The following is an 18478-nucleotide window of genomic DNA, read 5'->3' on the forward strand; positions in this document are numbered from 1 at the left end:
ATAATGTGAAAATGGCTGGTGGATTTAAGACAAAAAATAATCATTTATTGAATGAATCAAATCTGAACATATGTTTCAGTGGCTTGTTGATCTTTACATTGTTAGTCAATTTCCTATCCTGGCCTGGGACACACATTCATACGGTTTGATAAAGTACTGACTTTAACTTATCATTGCACTTACAATAACGAGCGTAGCTGTCCTCAATTTAGGTCATTGTGTCGTCTCATCTCCTTTTTCTCCTGCATCCACCGCATTTGTGTGTGTGTCCGTGTGTGTGTTTGTGTGTGTGCAAGCGTCAGTCGCGGGGGGGAACGCTGCAGAGAGCCGACAGCCAGGATGGAAACGGCAGCAACTTCAGCGACTTTTAAATCGTTAAAGTCTACATTGATGTTAAAATGTATTGGACGGTCTGAAATGTTTTGCACGGTCTTTCGCTGTACGTTTTGTTGGTAAATGAGTCATACACACGTCTCGTCTTCATATCAAAAACAAGGAAATGATCAACCCGTTGGTCATTGGCTCTCAGAGTGCACGTGGGACTGCTGTGATTGGTTGAAGTCGCGGGAAACTTCAGGTTATTGGTCAAATGTACGGAAAAGTTGCGGTGATTGGTCAAAATTGCGAGTCGCACCAAATTCGTGGTGATTGGTTGAATTTGCGTGAATTGGCGCCATTGTGAAATTCTGGAGGGACTGGATAGATAGATAGATAGATAGATAGATAGATAGATAGATACTTTATTGATCCCGAAGGGGAAATTCAAGATTTTTGTGATTGGTTTAAAGAAATGCCAATAAACCAGAGCACGTTTTTCTCCCATCACGGGAATGCTGCGTGGACAAGCCAGACTCTCCTCCGCAGCGCTGTGAAGGAAGGTCTGGCAAAGCGAGACTATCAACTATCAACAAGAGCTTTATTTTTTAGTTTATACTGTTAGTTTATTATTTGCCCTTTAGATCAGTGATTCAGCTTAACAAAGGCCTTTACTTATACTCATGTTTCTCTCTCTTGCATTAATATGTCGGATGAAATCATTAAAAAAAATGATTTGATTTCCTTGTTTCCAAACAGTATTTACTATATTGCCTAAAAGCTGGGATGATGGGTTATAAGCTTATTTAAACGCAGCAACAGTCTCTTTGAACCATATACGCCGTATATGGTTACGGTATATAACAGCTTTGAACCATAGACTGACACATCCGCGGAGTGACAACTAGGGAACCCTGCGTGCTGCGGCAGCCTAGGCACAGCCGCGGAGGGAGACATCATCCGAAAAAGAAACCTGCTGTGCGGATCTACTTTCCGCTGGCATCATTTGCGCCTTACAGAGAGAAGGCTGGTGAAGTCTCACCAACGGCTGCATATGATTTTAACATTGTATGCCGAAAAAAAACAACCCTTTTGATTTTCATCTGAACTGGGTGCAGCTTTGCCGAAACTTTGCCTTGCCACGTTACCATATGCCCGTTTCTCTATAAAAATTGTGTTTTAGGATAGTATGTCAGCTAGTTAATTGATTTGTGTCAGTAGAGCAGTAAGTTAGCTATCAACTAAAGGGAGACAATTATTTCTTATCAGTCGACTGTTCCTTTCACGTCCACCCTCCTTAAAGCCAGCTGTCCTTGTTGAATCAAGACTAAAAGCGACTCTTCTTCTGAGGGGACCCGACTAATTGCGCCGAAATGGGGGTAAGAGCTAGCTACATCTCTTGTGATTTATTTACCTACTACGTTGTAAAATGTCGGTTCTGTTAAAAGCTGTACAGTCTGGTAACGGTCACTGAGTGTGTCGGTTAAAGAAAGGGTTAAAGTGTATGAAGGCACGGGCATGATGTAAGAACGACATTGGTGGGATATTCTGTTTGTTAACGTTATGTGGCAAACTGCTTAGCTAGACCTTATTGCTGCATGAATGATCGTTCTGTCAAACGGGTCTAAGGTTAATTGCTCTCGGGATGTCGTTGCAGTGTCTGCCATTAACGTCATTTAACTTACCGAATCTATGCTTTGCAATTCATGCTAACGACTAAGATTGTCTTGTAATAGAGGGGAAGTTTGTTGCCCGAACACGGCGTCTTTATTCTAAAGAATATGCATCAGATTTGTGAGTCAATTCGCCGCAAAAGAGTCCAGTCTGTGCGACAGAACCGGTGCAGGGTCGTTACGCGTTACAGTAACGGATCTCAGTCATCTTTTTACAGCTCAAACCCAAATAACAAATATGTCACTGTTTCTACCATCCATGGGGAACATCACAATGAAGATCAATCAAATAGCAATGCCCACCTGTAAAATCCGATTCATGTTCCTCAGTAGATGAGAAGTGCACTTGTTTGGTTTCCTGATCAATTTCACCAAATCAGAGAATGGACCCAATGTGCCGACCGACGTCATGTTTTTTATTTATTTTTTTTAAATCCCTTATTAGAAATAAGGGATTTTAAGTTTTCTAACAAACATGTAGTGGCGCAAAGATGTGCTGCTCCATGCACCGGTTCCAAAAATCGAGATTACACCGACCGAACATCTGGCAACAGGAGCTGGACCCGCTGGGTCGAGGAAATTCACAGCTCCTAAATACACGATTAGTCCGACTGCATGATGACACAGGCAAGTCCAGCCAGACTTTAAATCGTGTGTGAATAATATATATGAAACGCGCAATTACGCACAGGAATATGTAACCAACTGATTGTGAAAACTGCAGCCCCGACTGCAGAATATCATGCCATTTCTCTTCTTTTTAACTTACATGTGTGTTGTTATTTATTCCTAATAAAGAAGAGCTAATAGAAAGTCCTGAATTTGTAATATTATTTGGAAATAATGAAGTGGAAGTAGGTGGGGGCTGGGAATCAAAACCATGAATTGTCTATGGCTATGATTTTTTTTTTTTGTATGCATTTCCATTCAAACATTACATAATGGTCTATTGTGAGGGATGGGTGGGTCCCAAAGGAAGGTGCTCTCCACAAGGGTAGACACAGCCAACCCTTCCACTATCTCGTCTTTCTCGTCTTCCCGTGCACAACTCTGACATGAATGTGTCAAAGAAATGAGGACAGGGTGCCTGTATGCGTGCGTGCGTGCGCGTGCATGGATGGGAGGAGTGGAAACTCCCATGTTCAGGCTGTTATTTGCCCTTCGGGAGGGGGAGAATGAGGGGATATTTGGATAAATGGTGATGGGCGGTTTGATCCGTGCCAGTGAATTGACATGAGCTGTTGCTGCAGCAGGGAACGATTGGGTTGGTGAGTGAAAGAATGGATGAAACGAAGGTCAGCCACCTGTATGCCTTACTGGGAGGTCCTGTTTAGAGTGATTGACACTAAATGATGGAGGTAGAGAGAGGAAGAGACAGAAAGGGATGCCTTTGTGGTGAGTCACCTTGAGAAGGGTGAATACTGGGAAAGATGGAGAAGGGGAGGAATGCCACAAAGAGATGCTGGCATGTTGTTTAGGTTTGCTGCAGTGATGACATTCAGGAGAAAAATGGATAGCTTTAACACTGAAATACAGAAGGAGAACAGGAGATTTACAAGGATGAATGCATCTGTCGGTATCCCACAATGCACTTGGTGCGGAAGCTTCAGGAGTGTGTGTGTGTGTGTGTGTGTGTGTGTGTGTGTGTGTGTGTGTAATCAATACATGATAAAGCTGAATCTTCATACAGTATCTCTCAACATTATGAGATCTTCATTTAAGTCCTGAATGATAATAATTGTCTGTACTATAGCTTATTAAAATCAGTGCACAGATTCATATACCAGAATATGTGACTATCTTTGTGCACTAGAAATAAGTCTCAATATTAAACAACTAATACAGTAAAACTGCTGTGGCCATCTACAGAAAACCAACATTTCTGGATTGCATTATGTTGTATTAATGTAAGCCAGTTGTAGTTTTATTGGGCTGTTGTTTTAGGCCGTGCAAATGAATGAGCATCACTGTTGGGATGAGTCAACTTTCACTTTTTCCAGTGCCTATTGCATATATAATGTGCAGTTCCTAATAATGACTCTTTTTTTAAAATATTTTTTATATTTATCGTAGGTTGGTTGTAAAATCTTTTTATTTTACCAAACATGTTGAATTTTAAATGTAATCCCACTACTGAATCAGTTGAGATTTAACTGGAGTTTAACCATGGTAACAAATATTAAATCAATGACTTTTTGCGCTGATTGAAGCAGCCAGATTGGGGCGACCTCTAGCTCACCCAGTAGAGCGTGCTCCCCATGTAGGCTGAGTCCTTGGCAGCGGCCCCGGTTTGAATCCGACCCGCGGCCCTTTGCTGAATGTTGTCCCTCCTCTCTTTCCCTCTTTCCTGTCTTCAAGCTATCCTGTCAATTAAAGGCCATACAAAGCCCAAAAAATTATCTTAAAGCAGCCAGATCAATTTTGATTTCCAGACCAGTTTTGTGTTGCACTACAGGCAAGTCCGTACATTATGATTGGCCAGTTAATTTTGTTACTAAACTGTAAACGTCTGAATACTTGTGCTGCGGGTTCTCCTACTGCCCACTGACTTTACAACTTGATTAGAGAGTAAAACGCCTTCTGGCTCTAGTCTTTGGAATAGTTAAGATTTAAAAAAAAAAAAACAGATTCACTGGGGCTTTATGTAAATGGTGCCGTTAATGCTCTGTCGTTAATAGCTCTATTTTTGGATTGTAAAGCACTTCTCAAGTAGAAAGACAATTCAAAATGCATCATGTAAGAATGCATTAAAATAGCACATTTAAATGCATGCATACAGGCAGAAAGCAGATACACACATGGTAATTGTATTGCTATGTGACTAAAGTGATGGGACTGGTTTTCATAGGTTAAAGCGGAGTTCCAGAGACTGGAATGATGGCCTATTAAACTTGTGGTGTCACAGAGTGTAGTCCACTCAGCCACGCTCAGATATTATGTTAGCTATCACTACATAGTGTCATTGTAGTTGTAAGGTACTGCAATGCACAGCTCTTTATTACGTATGTGATTGTGCTTACACTATATACTGCATGTTGTTTTGGCCATGGACTCTGGACTCTGTTGTATAATTGTTTCAGTTTGTCAATACTTCATCAATACTTACTGACTCTCAACCTACTTTCTGTGTGTCTGTGTGTGTGTGTGTGTGTGTGTGTGTGTGTGTGTGTGTGTGTGTGTGTGTGTGTGTGTGGATCCATACCACTGCAAATCACTGATCAGGGTTTTCCAATGCCACTGATGCCTTCTGTTTGTGGTTCAGTGCATTGTGCATTTTTCTTGAAATGCACTGTGAGGTCACTTTGACATCACTTCCGGTTTGCGGAGTAACTTAAGTGCCAAGGGTAACTAGTAGTTTTCCGGACAGAAATGACAGGGAGGATAAGCGAGTGGGAATACACAGCACACTGAACAGTTGCTCTGCATGAACATTACAGCAATATTACATAACATACCTTCATAATTAACTACATCACGAAATTATTCAATTCCCCCCACACACACACACACACACACACACACACACACACACACCTCCCACTGTTGATTTCAGTTATTTAGATAGGCCCAGCAGATTGGATGTTGCCTGGAAACCTCACATCCCCCATCTATCAACCCATTGGAAGTAGACGCTGGTAACCTGATTCTGTCAACAACTGGCCATTTTCTATCGCACTCTCAGACATCCCGCACTACAGGAGGTGACACACTGCTGTATGGTTGGGAACAGCACCAAATCTGTGGTGTGTTTCTTCAGAAATCTACTCTCACAGCCATCCAATCTTCCACTGTTCAAATATTTTACAGAATCAAATAAAAAACAAATCAAACCGATGGCTTATCCCACCTTGGATGTGATCTGCATTTGTCACTGGAAACACATGTACGGAGTTAAATCACAGTGTCATCATCATGAGTGTGCCTCAGAGACGGTCTCCTCATGATTCTACCTTGGTGCAGATGAGTAGAAGAGAGCAGAGAAACAGATGGGCAGCTGGGAGGGAGGAGAATATAAACAAAGTGGGAGGGCCAAGGGAGGGATAGATGATGGAAGACCACTGTGTGTGTGTGTGTGTGTGTGTGTGTGTGTGTGTGTGTGCTGAGCGCTTAGCGCTTGTCAGTCCATCAGTATTTTCTAGGTCAGCCAGTCCACTGATCTGTGTATTAATCCATTTCTTTGTGTGTGTGATTAAGATGATCCACTTTGGCACCACCGGAACTCCACTGGAGGCAACACACACTAGCGAGTCAGAGCTACAATTTTGACATTTTGGTCAGTAGAACATTGTTAAATGTAGTTGAAAAATAACCTAAATACCACATGTTGAACATGGCTAAATACTGGATGATTTAGTGCCAGCTGATGGATAGTTTACCAAGGTCTTATAGTATGGAGCGGTGTCTATCAGAGTTTACAGTTGCTTGGTTGTAAATAATCATATGGGCAGATACCAGCACTGCAAACAGGCAACAATACAGCAATCAGTTGCTTTCATGTAAAATGGCCAATAACATAATAAACTAAATTGAAATGATGGATATTAATTAGAACATCTATGTCTTAGAGATAGGGTTGGGCATCGTTTAGATTTTAACGATTCTGATTCCAATTCCGATTCCGACTTCCTTGTGATTCCGGTTCTTATCTTATTCTTTGAGGGGTGGAGTTGAAACGGGTCACATGCCTATTTTCACAAATAAGAGGAAAGTTCTATTTTGAGTCAACGGTGGATTGCAGTTTTACAGCTTTTTCAACGTAAAATAAAGCCAGACTGGAGCGCTGCTTACTGTGCTCCAAGGCTGCAACACAACAAGCGCCTGGTCGCTATGGAAACCAAAACTTGCGCATGTTAAATTGGGAAGCGATTTGAAACCAAACCCTCTAAACGATTCCAAACGATTCCAATAAAGAAATGATTCCGATGGAATCGTAATTTTTGAAACAATTCCAAGTAGGAATCGGTTCTCGATGCCCAACCCTACTTAGAGATACTGATCTTCATAATTGATGCCCCTTTTTCTCATTACAGCTCATTTTAAGGCCCTTTCCTACAGTAACTGATATGCTCACCGTACAGCTCAACGTATCTGTTTCCTGATCTTTACCTTTTAATTAATGTTACGGGTTCATGAATTAGTGTGGTCAATACTGAAACCCTTCATTTAATTCATACTCAAACTAGGATGCACAGATCAAAATGTCCCTGTTCGATGTCTGAGATTTGACCAGTGATTTCGGCAGATTAAAACATGGTTTATCCAGCCTTCCTCCGATCTGTGGTGCTCTGTGCCTGCAGGCCAGGCTGGATACAGAATACCAGCAGCTGGACTACAAATGTTCAGCATGTACAATCTGTCCTTTCGTTCACCACTGAACATCTGGATGTTGCTGAGACCACTTCAGGTTTTGCAGCCTGTAACTAGACTAAGAACAGGCAGTACTTGAGCAACAGAGGTAATATATGCAGGAAAATAGCATCTATGTTAATTTAGTTTGATCATAGTCTATATATCGAGGACGTTTCATTTTACGGGATAGTTCCGGTCGGATGTCCCTCACCTCTGCTTTCTTTGTGTTGACATTCTAAACTCCGGTTGATTCGGGAAACATCCTCCAAGCTAGAACCGACAATCAAATTTATATTTATCTTTTTTTTCTTGAATAAAATTCTCATCACACACTCGACAGCCATTTTAATTCTAAGCTCGCCTCCCTACGTGCATGTTCCACCAAAACGTTGCTGCTTCCGGCGTCTAGCGCCGCACAAGATCATTGTGATTGGTTTAAAGAAATGCCAATAAACCAGAGCACGTTTTTCTCCCATCACGGAGTGTGTGTGTGGACTAGCCAGACTGGTTTGATCATGAATGACACTGAAAGCAGTATACGTCTGTGTACTGCATAGTGTACATAACAATTTATTGAAGTCTCATGAAACAAAATGCCAGGAGGATAGTGTAACATCCTGAAATGTAGGCACTATTCTTGCCCTTGTTTGGTTCAGTTATGGCTTTGACAGTCAAAATGTTCCTTTTAAAATGAAAATTGTTGGAGGAATATATTGCCCTTGATAATTAGGAGTTCATTTTCTTCATTTCACCCTGCTCATATTTTTTTCATCAAGTGATCAAATATTAATGTGGTCCTGTATATGTGGTAATGAAGAGGTTGAAAAAGCCACGTATTTAGCCTCGAGCAGTAGAAAATGTTGCAACTTCTGTCGCAGGTATATGAAAAAGACTGAACCAATCCGACTGTAATAATGCTAATTGGGTGTTTACTGTATTTGCCAATGTGCATTTAGGCAAATAGGCTTCTTTGTAGTGCCTCTGTGACTTCCTACATCACAAGTGTCTGTTTTATGTGCTGCACACAACCCACACAAAGCTGCACAAACAGCCTTCCTCAGGGTGTCAACATTTTTTGTTTTTGCCTTTACATCATTAAGTGAACATTGTGGCAGTGAAAGCAGTGATTAGGTTTTATTGTCATCGTTGTGTAATCTTACAAAGTAAAGTTATAGTACACTGGAAAGCTTTCTCAGCTACTTCACATCTCAGCAGTTGGAGTTTTTGGAATAACAATCAGCACAGAAATCTGGCAGTTTATAGCAGCCGATGATCCTGAGTCATTAAGTTAAATTTAGACACTAACAACTAATCTGATGTGTTAAACACACATACCAAAAAATGTTTTCATGCTTTGTCACGTTTTCTTTGTGGTACTCATACACATAGTGAACTCTATTTAGTGCTGTTTCAACATTGTAAATATCGAATGATATAGGATGAGAGAGAGAGAGAGAGAGAGAGAGAGAGACTCATCAGTGGGTTAATCTGTCAGTGTAGTAAACAGCAGAAGAGAGAGTCATCAGTGGGTTAATCTGTCAGCGTAGTAAACAGCAGTAATCCGATGGCCTGCTGGATGCCGCTGCCCGGGAACCTCCTGCACCTCCTAACAGATGGCAAAACACACACACACACACACATACAGGGCACGGAAATTACACACAGAAAAACACCAGCGTGGAAAAATGCTCTGTTTTGTAGTCAGGCAGAAAACAAACGTGTACAACTGCACAGATAGAATAAAAGTCTTACTCACTGAAGGACACTAGTGAGCAGGCATATGCATAGGAAAACGGTATAGCCTACTCAAGCAAATACTGCTGTCCCCCCCACTGTTGCTTAGCATTTTTTCTTGATATTACAATCTTTGATGACAGCCTTAAAATGTAATATTCACACATAACAAAGTTGCATGTGGGAGTCGGTCAACTTTAATGTCTAGTTTAAAGTCTGTGGTCAGCCATTTCAAATGAGCAGTAAGATAGTGAGCACTCTTTACGACAACAGGTTCACACACACCCACCAAAATGACAAAATACAATAAATCGTATGCTTTAGTAAAAGAAATTGTGACTGAAGCATATAATGGTTGTATTGTCTAATTATCCTTTAATCACATTGCAGAAAAAGTTATCCCCAAGACAATCCTTCTTGTCTGATTCATGAGCGAGCACAGACACCAGCCTTGAGACTGTGGGCAGTACTAAGTGTTAGTGATGTTCTCATTGACATCAGTGTGAGCATTCAAAGACCAAAACAATCCTTTTGCCAATTAATTTGGACTATTCCTGGTTACATTGGTAATGGGACAGTGCACAAGTATAAAACGGCATTTAGATAATTATATGACCTTAAAACTTCACTAGAAATTACTCTGTGATTCTGAAATGCTTATAGCGATCTAAGGCAGATGTAGAATAGCTCAAGGTATACTATCTCTGTGTACTATGTATGCAGAGTTTTTCCTGCCTAGAGGAATTTTAGGTGCCCCACAAAGAGGTTTTAGCCAGCCCCAAAGGAAAATCACCAGCACCAAAATGACAAGAATTGATTTTTAATAAATCTGGGCGCCTAGGTAGCTCGCCTTGTAGAGCGTGTGCCCATATGTAGAGGTTTACTCCTCGACGCAGCGGCCGCAGGTTCAACTCTGACCTGCGGCCCTTTGCTCCATGTCATTCCCCCTCTCTCTCCCCTTTCATGTCTTCAGCTGTCCTATAAAAATAAAGGCCTAAAATGCCCCAAAAAATAATCTTAAATAAAAAATATATAAAAAATTAAAATCCTCTCTAAATGTCTTTAGAGCATTTAGCAAACAACCGTTAAACAAGCAGAACATAAACTTGAATATGAGAGCTGATCTCAGTTTTATCTCCAGAGACGGGCTGTACCGGACTCTCCCGGGGATTTATTTAAATATATATAAATTTAACCAGTTTTGTTAATTGGGGTTTTATTTACTCAGCATTATATACATTTTTGTTTATCAAATTGTCAGAAATAACAGGAAAATGCATAGATTTCTGTCAAATTAGGTAACACAGACTCATTGCCTTTATTGTTCGCGGGCTGATCATCCCCAAAGGCCCATTCTGAGCCAGGACAAACCCTGTGTATACTGTGTCAGTCATACAGACACACAGCACACAACAGCAGCACACACAGCGACAGAGGTGTGAACGGGCTGCGCACCGTGCGCACTGTTATTGGCTCAGGGCCCAAAGACTCTGGTTGACACCCAGCAACGTCCCGAACACAGCAAAATAAGAAAATAGCAAAAATACAGGCAGAGGACAGGGTCTTCCACACACTTACTATTGTGTAAGTCTATACATGGTTTTTAGGGTAAGGTTGAAGGATTAATTAAGAAACCAACGCAATGGAAAAATGCAATGCTTTTATTGTACAAAGAAAATAACATAACTGGCAGTATACCTCCTTTTAGAGACCAGCTATTTATAAATGATAAATTATGATATCAATAAGAGATTAGTCTATCCCCATTACAATATATACATAATGCATGCATAAGAAAACTGCACCCTCACACGTACAAGGTTAATTTCACGCTAACGCTTATATTAATCATTGAACAAACTATTTCACATGTGTACACACACTATCAATTATGCACACAGAGATGTATGGAGGAAAGAGGATGTAAGACAAACTTAGACAGCGGCCTAATAGCTTTTTTAATCCAGTGAGGAAAAAACAGATGTTAAACCGCATCAAACATCCATCAAATCAGCGTGAAACGTCTCAGCGTAGACTAATCCACGTAAGAGGTTTCCCAAAATAAGTCTGCTCTCCCCGCTCATCGTGCACGGTAACCCACAATATGAATTCCATGTTCACACTTGCATTACTGTTGGATGATAGTGAGCATCTGCCTGATGAACAAATGTCAAGTCAAAATGCATTCCCAGTAGTAAGTGGTCACACATGTAGCTCCACACCATTAAAAAAAAGCAGGCTTAAGGTTAAGCAGGCTATTTAAATTCATAAAATTAATCCTCTAGCAATTAATTAATTTAATCACCCATACTTCTAAAAAACTATTTGCATCTGCAGCCATCAGTGGTTTGGTGGCTGAACCATCATGTTTAGATCTGGCCTACAGGTTCCTTTCCTGGGCTATAATTGATTTTCTTGCTGTTCTTTTCGCCTCACAGTTTTGTTGTTGCCTGTCTGAAGGTAATTGTTTTTAATAGTGTTCACACTGGACCTGCAGCCCACCTCAGTTTAAAAAAAAAAAAAAAATTCTTGCTAGGGTGTGTTGCCATTAAAGTAGCCATTCATTCCAAAGACTCATCCCCTGTTTGTGTTCAGACTGATGTCATGAAGTGGCGTATGTATGACACGCCAATTCGTATGCCATTATCGACGTGTTATCGTGCTTTTTAGCGTGTTTTTTTTTATTTTACGACGTAGCGAGTAGTATGAAAGGGTGAAAATCCGCGTAGGGAGGTTGGTCGGGGTGGAGGATGGATCAAACAACACAGGACTTTCACTCAGGTGACCGGGGATCGTGTCCCGCGTGTGACGTTTCCTTCGTGTCACGTTTCCTAAACTGTTGTTCTTTTCCTAAACCCAACCGGTTCTTCTTTTCCTAAACCCAACCCGTCTGCTGTATACGGTGCTCAAAATGTGTGCAGATCACACGCCACTTGGCTTTAGAAAATGGCGTGAATGTTTACGCGATAAGATGCCACTTGTATGTTTACGTCCGCTGTATACAACGTAGACATATACCTGGATAGCTCTAAATGCGTACAGATAACACACCACTTGGTTTAAGAAAGTGGGCGTGTATGTTTACGCGAAGTCATGATATCACGTTGTATTAATCATAAAAATACCATTGAGTTCTTAAAAATACCGCTTTGTGGCATTGCATTAGCTTTGGTTGTATCGTGGAAGATTTTTTTTTTTTTTTCATTTTACTGAAGTGGGCCTTTATCACAGCAGACATTTTTACTTTTCATAGTAGGAAAACACAGGTGTTACTTATAACATTTACGGTCACGTTCGTCCTGTTCGAGTGTCTTAGTATCTTAGTAAAAGTGTTGGATTTAGAACTGTGTGACAAATAATAAAGTCAAAACAAGAAACACTAAGCAGAATTGACAAAATGAAGTCAGATTTCCACACAGGAATGTTCACATCCTGCATTTCATTCTGCCGTTTTCCTGTTTCCGGGGAGCTGGCTGACATTTTAATTCTTTGCTAGAAACCCTTAGGATGTTCATCCTGGATGGTGCATGCTGGGTAACATGGTGATTCGAGAAAAAGGCTTAAATTCCCAAGGAGGCTTCAAGCAAGCAAGGGCTACAAACAAACCACACCACTACTGTATGAGTACTTGAACACATATTTAGGAGAATGGGTTTGTCAGAGCAAAGTAGCTTCACCCTCATAATGCTGAAGACTTTTCAAAGGATAAGTCTAGGCTCGTCACCCAGCAAGTCTCTAGAATTGTATTTAATCTGATATTTCTAGAGACTTAAAGCTTTGCAGTATTACCTATTACTTATCATTTCAATAGCCCAAATGCACAGTTCTCTGCATGTTTTGGACTGAAGATGCTAAAAGCCTGTATTGATGATTTTTTAATTTGTTATATAATATTACAAGTATGTAGTGTTTTTTCCCCAGAATATTACTCTTTCAGGTTAAACCACCCTTGCATTTAGACAACCTTGGAACACTAAAACTTTGAATAAGTGAAATTATATGCAAAGAAAACAAACCTGCAGACTTCCAACAGGCAGCTGTATCTGTCTAACACACACGTACTGTTTGCACAGGCATAAACACACGTTCATGCATAGATAGAAATGGCTTTCCCACAGACACGCACACACACACACACACACACACACACACACTAATGTAGGACACAGGCAATTGTGAATATCCCATGATGCACGTTACAGTAACTGACAGATTTATTCTCCTATCCTGGGCCCTTTTTCTTTGTCTACCTTCTGGCACTTTTTTTTCTACTTTATTTTTTGCTTCATCTCACTGTCTGACTGTCTCCTGGCTACTTTTATGTTTCCTCCTCCTCTCAGGCACAGCAGCAGCCTGTGCAGTCTGGAGCACAGTAGCTTAAATAGCACTGGTATAAATTGCAGTTTAAGTGGAGCTCTTGAGACATTCCTGTGCTCTAATGATGCCAGATCTAATCAGGAAGTGTCGAGTTCCCATTCTCGCACTAGGGGATTACATCTAAATTTGGATTACAATCTAAATGTTTTGACTGGGTCTTAATGTGGAAGAAACATGGGAGTTGGCAGCCAAGCACGTTCTTAAAATCGTTTGTGGCATTGATCTATGGTAATCCTAAGTGTAAAAACAGTGTTTTAGGTGTTTATAATACACCAATGGTTATTCCATTCCATTTTATTTATTTTTTAGCGTCAAATTGGTACACTTTGTTATAAGTGTTATTGCAACTGCAAGTTGGACAATGAAGGTTTCCTTTGGCCGTCTTTGCTAAGACTTTGGATTGTGTTGGTGTAAAGTAGCGTGTACTCATTGTTGAACATGTCCTCTTGTGATGCAGTGAGAATAAGGATACGTGCATCAGCTGTTTAAAACGTAATATGACAGGACCAAACTCAAAGGATCTTGCTTTTGTGTGTCACAGTATGGACGGTCGGACAGCTACCGCGTGGCCACCACGCAGGACAAGGATGAGAAGAAGGAGTCGCCCAAGAAGAAGGGAGGCAAGGATCTGGATGACCTCAAGAAGGAAGTTCCCATAGTAAGTGCACTGCTTCCTGCAGTACTTCCTGTGACCTCACTGCTTGCTGTAATTCGTCACATATTATTATATTACTTACTATACCTATTTTTAGTACCAGATTGGTGGCACTCAAGCACCCGAAAGAATAAACAAAAGCCGTGAAGTCCCACCTGAGTAGTGAGGAGTTTATAGATAGTGTATCCTGGCTTCACTCCAGCTGCGATCCAACTTCAATCTCATGTCCCTGTTAAAAAAAGGAGATAACAGATTTGTGGTATTCTGTAGCAGCTGGTAAACAGCAGTGGTACAGTACAGTGGTGTTTAAGGTAATATGCCAGAGCAATTTAATCCTGTTATGGAAGGATTTGATCCTGTTCGGGGCAGAAAGCCAAACCCTCAGGATATCCCCTGTTACACAACTATATGAGCTGGGTCAAAGTATGATTTATCAATCTTTTTTTTTTTGTTAAACACAGAAAATACATTTTCTCAACCAAGAACCCTCGGAACAGTATGTCGGGTTCTAACTTAAACAAGTCATTTGCATTGATTTCCTTCCTTGAATTAAGCCACACCACACCAACATCTGGCCTTAAAATATGTATTCTTTGAAACATTTTACATTGCTTGATGGTATCAGTAGATTCCATGCATACTTCATGTAGAATATGTTTTGGATTTTTTATGATAACTGAAATTTGCTCTCACTGAAAATGATTTGCTCTGCATTTTGATTCTTTGTAGACTGAACACAAAATGTCTGTTGAGGAGGTTTGCCGGAAATACAGCACTGATATCGTCCAGGTAAGTCGTTCACTTCCGATCAAAAATGCGTAATATATTGTTTTTTCTGTCCTGATTTAACACAGTGCTGATGATTCAGCAATTATTCAATTTTACTTCCCAGACAGTCAGTACACCTCTTTAAAAAAAAAAAATGCTGTATGTCCCATTCACAACACTTTCTTTCTGTCCCCCTCTTTTCTGTCTTCTTCCTCTGCCCTTTCTTTCCTGCTTCCTTTCTACACTCTCTATAACTCCAACCTCTCCACTGCTCTCTTCCCTCTGCACATCCATATCTCCTTTAATCCATCTTGCATCTTTTCCTGTACTTCCCCTCTGCCGCTCTCAGGGTTTGACCAATGCCAAGGCAGCAGAGTACCTGACCAGGGATGGACCTAACGCCCTGACTCCACCCCCCACCACCCCAGAGTGGGTCAAGTTCTGTCGCCAGCTGTTCGGTGGCTTCTCCATCCTGCTGTGGATCGGTGCCATCCTTTGCTTCCTGGCTTACGCCATCCAGGCTGCCACAGAGGACGAGCCCGCTGGGGATAACGTAAGTGGGCAGTTGTAGTGATGGATGGATAATAGTAGGATGAATTCTTAGTCCACCACTGTTTGTGCACAGTACCTGTGAGACACCAGATATCAAAAAACACCAGAGGGGGTAAGCATGTATAGAGAAGTGTGTGTGTGTGTGTGTGTGTGTGTGTGGGTGTGTGGGTGGGTGCGCTCCCTGTCCTCCAGCACATCACTCAAAAAGCGATCTGTTGAGTCACTCCTCAGGGATGTGGCTGTGTCATTGATAAAGGTTGTGTCAGCCGTTTGTCTGAATCATGCCAACCGATCCGTCTTTATTGTGACAGTCGCCATCCTGTTAGTATCCATTTGGGGCCCCGCTACAGGGAGCGTGTGGCTCCTGATGTTGGTAATGGCAGGGTAAGGATGTTCATGGTTCAGCACTGTTTCATGTCAGGTCAGAGCGCAGAGCAGAGCCGGGGACCGCGGCATAACACACAGCATGAAAGGACAAAATACTTGGTTTGGACAACAGGGGAGGACTCTGGGTAAAACAACAACAACAGTGACGACTCAGCATGAGTTACCGAGACTGTATCCCACCCTCAGAATATAAATTCACACTCTGACAGTAGGGCTGCACAATTAATCGCAATTTTATCGAAATCGCAATATGGACTAGTGCAATATCCAAATTGCACGGGGGCGCAATATTTGTTAAAGGCAAAATATGTGTCAGACTACAAATTGTATCGTACAGACTAAAGAAAATGTCTTTGTTTTGTATAGATCCTCGGTAAAATCACACTACTATCATTTTATTTACTTTTTTATTTTAACATTTTTCTATGAACATGAGAATAACGATACAAAAATGATCATTCCCTCTAATATCGTGATCGCAATATCAGTCAAAATAATCGCAATTAGATATTTTCCTCATATCGTGCAGCCCTATCTGATAGCCGGTTACAGTTATGTCAGATGGTACAGCACATAGATGGAGTGCAGTATGGAGGATTATTTAAAAGATAGGATTTAGACCTTCTAATGATGATCCATTAAAACATGAGGCGACAGCAAAGAGATGGACTAGTGGGTCGTAAGTGATGATTGAGAGGTTTTTATACCTTGTTTTTAGGAAAATCCTACATAATATACCTTTTTAAAGACCATTTGTGTTATTAACAGAAGACTCAACTTCCTGAAATATCTCCTTTACCTCTCACATTCCAGTGTTTGATGTCCGGAAGAATCATCAGTGAGACATACGGATGATTTTTCAACTTAGTCTCTCCGTCTGTGTCCCTTTCCTGGTCTTCCTTTACACTTATGTGATACATATTTAGATAAAGGTTAAGTCAATTAATTTCTGCATTAAATATGAAACCTAGGGGTGGGCGATATGGAGAAAATCAAATATCACAATATTCTTGACCAAATATCTCGATATCGATATTCTAGGGTTGACAATTGGTGCTTTAACAAAATATCTTCACACTTAGATTTTAGATAAATAATCATCAGTAATGTGGACATAATGTCTTAGTGGGGAAAAGGCAAATAATAGAACAGCTAGAACAGTCTGGTAAGTTCAGAAAAGTACATCACTTTACTGTAATGCAGCCTTTAAAACCAGGAAAAGACACCACTTATGTCATATCACGATATGACGATATCCAAAATCTAAGACGATATCTAGTCTCATATCACGATATCGATATAATATCGATATATTGCCCAGCCCTAATGAAACCTTTTCTTTCTTCCTTCTCTTTGTAGTTGTATCTGGGTATCGTGCTGTCAGCTGTCGTCATCATCACTGGCTGCTTCTCCTACTTCCAGGAAGCTAAGAGCTCCAAGATCATGGAGTCCTTTAAGAACATGGTCCCTCAGGTACTGGACACTCAATAGTTCAACCAGGATATTGTGATGGGGTTTTTTGTGATAATTGTTGCCAAGGGGGGCTTTATTTTTTATTTTTTTACAAAAAAATTGCAAGTTGGAAAGGTGCACTGGAAGCACTAAGGAGATCCAAAACAACTTAAAAACGTCTTTGTAGATGGTGCTGAAATAACACATTTTCCAATTCCTTAGCGTCCTTTTGTGATAATGCTGAGCAAAACAAAAAAGGTTTTATGGTCATAGAAACGTAAAACATTGTGTTTACGATTCTCATAGTCATTAAATTACAAATTCAAATGTGAAGAAATCAGTTTATTTCAATATGATGTGAACACCATATTAAGAAGATGGCAACAAAACATTTATTCTAAATGAAAAATGCAGTATTGCTTGTTAAACAAATGAAAACAAACACGCATGCAAAAAGTGTTCATTGTATTGTACAAGTATGAAGTTGACCAATAATACAAAGTACGTTCCTGGAGGGACTAAGCCTCTGCGATCCAGAGTCTTAAAGGGGCGCTATGCAGTTTTGGCAATTTCTTCGCTGTTTTCTCGCTTTTTGCTCACAGGTTTCTCTATAGAGCTCCCCCTACAGCTTCGGAATAGATACTTGGCAACACTGTTGTAAAAACTTGCGAACGCACGGAGCCATGTCCACTGAGGTAGACAGCCGGTAAGCCCGTAACAGACAGCGATCATAATAAAAACCTTTACAGACAATAGCATACATCCTGAGGTCACAATAACAAGAAATACAAAGATTAAACAGAGTTTATCCCAAAGATACTTACAAGTGCAACAGCAAGAAGGCCAGGTCAGCATCGGATTTGCAGGCTTCTGTTTTTCTCAGTTCTCGCCATTCTGAAAACGCATGTCCGATGTTTACTCGGCCCAAAGTTGCAAGGGTGGTTTTTCCGCTCACAGGCGCTAGGGGGAAGCGAGACGACCACTGTTCAACCCGAAAAAAAGTCATATAACCATTCCAATGACTCCGAAAGTAATAGAGGTGTTTATGAAGTGGAAAATTATATTTTTATGATGCTGCAAAAACCAGAGTAGCAAGCTTTCTTTTCCCCCAAGCTGTGTGTTGCGTTAGTTTTTGTGCTGTTTCACCTTTTCTCTAACCTTTCTCTAAATAGTTTCTTTACAGATTGTTTGCTATTTTTTGGCATTACATATTTCC

The 18478-nt window shown here is 40.7% G+C and overlaps 1 protein-coding gene across 1 annotated transcript in view; it reads left to right on the plus strand.

Annotated features, from left to right (window-relative positions):
- The first annotated feature begins 1448 nt into the window (after positions 1–1448).
- atp1a3a (ATPase Na+/K+ transporting subunit alpha 3a) overlaps positions 1449–18478 on the plus strand; it is a 33166-nt gene continuing 16136 nt past the window's right edge. Inside the window, exons 1-5 of the mRNA XM_078267985.1 lie at positions 1449–1694; positions 13990–14106; positions 14833–14892; positions 15221–15424; positions 17170–17283. Coding sequence (XP_078124111.1) covers positions 1689–1694; positions 13990–14106; positions 14833–14892; positions 15221–15424; positions 17170–17283 — 501 coding nt within the window. The 5' untranslated portion in view covers positions 1449–1688. The remainder of the gene's footprint in view (positions 1695–13989; positions 14107–14832; positions 14893–15220; positions 15425–17169; positions 17284–18478) is intronic.

The sequence above is a fragment of the Sander vitreus genome, chromosome 14 (genome assembly GCF_031162955.1).
Source record: "Sander vitreus isolate 19-12246 chromosome 14, sanVit1, whole genome shotgun sequence".
NCBI classification, from domain to species: domain Eukaryota; kingdom Metazoa; phylum Chordata; class Actinopteri; order Perciformes; family Percidae; genus Sander; species Sander vitreus.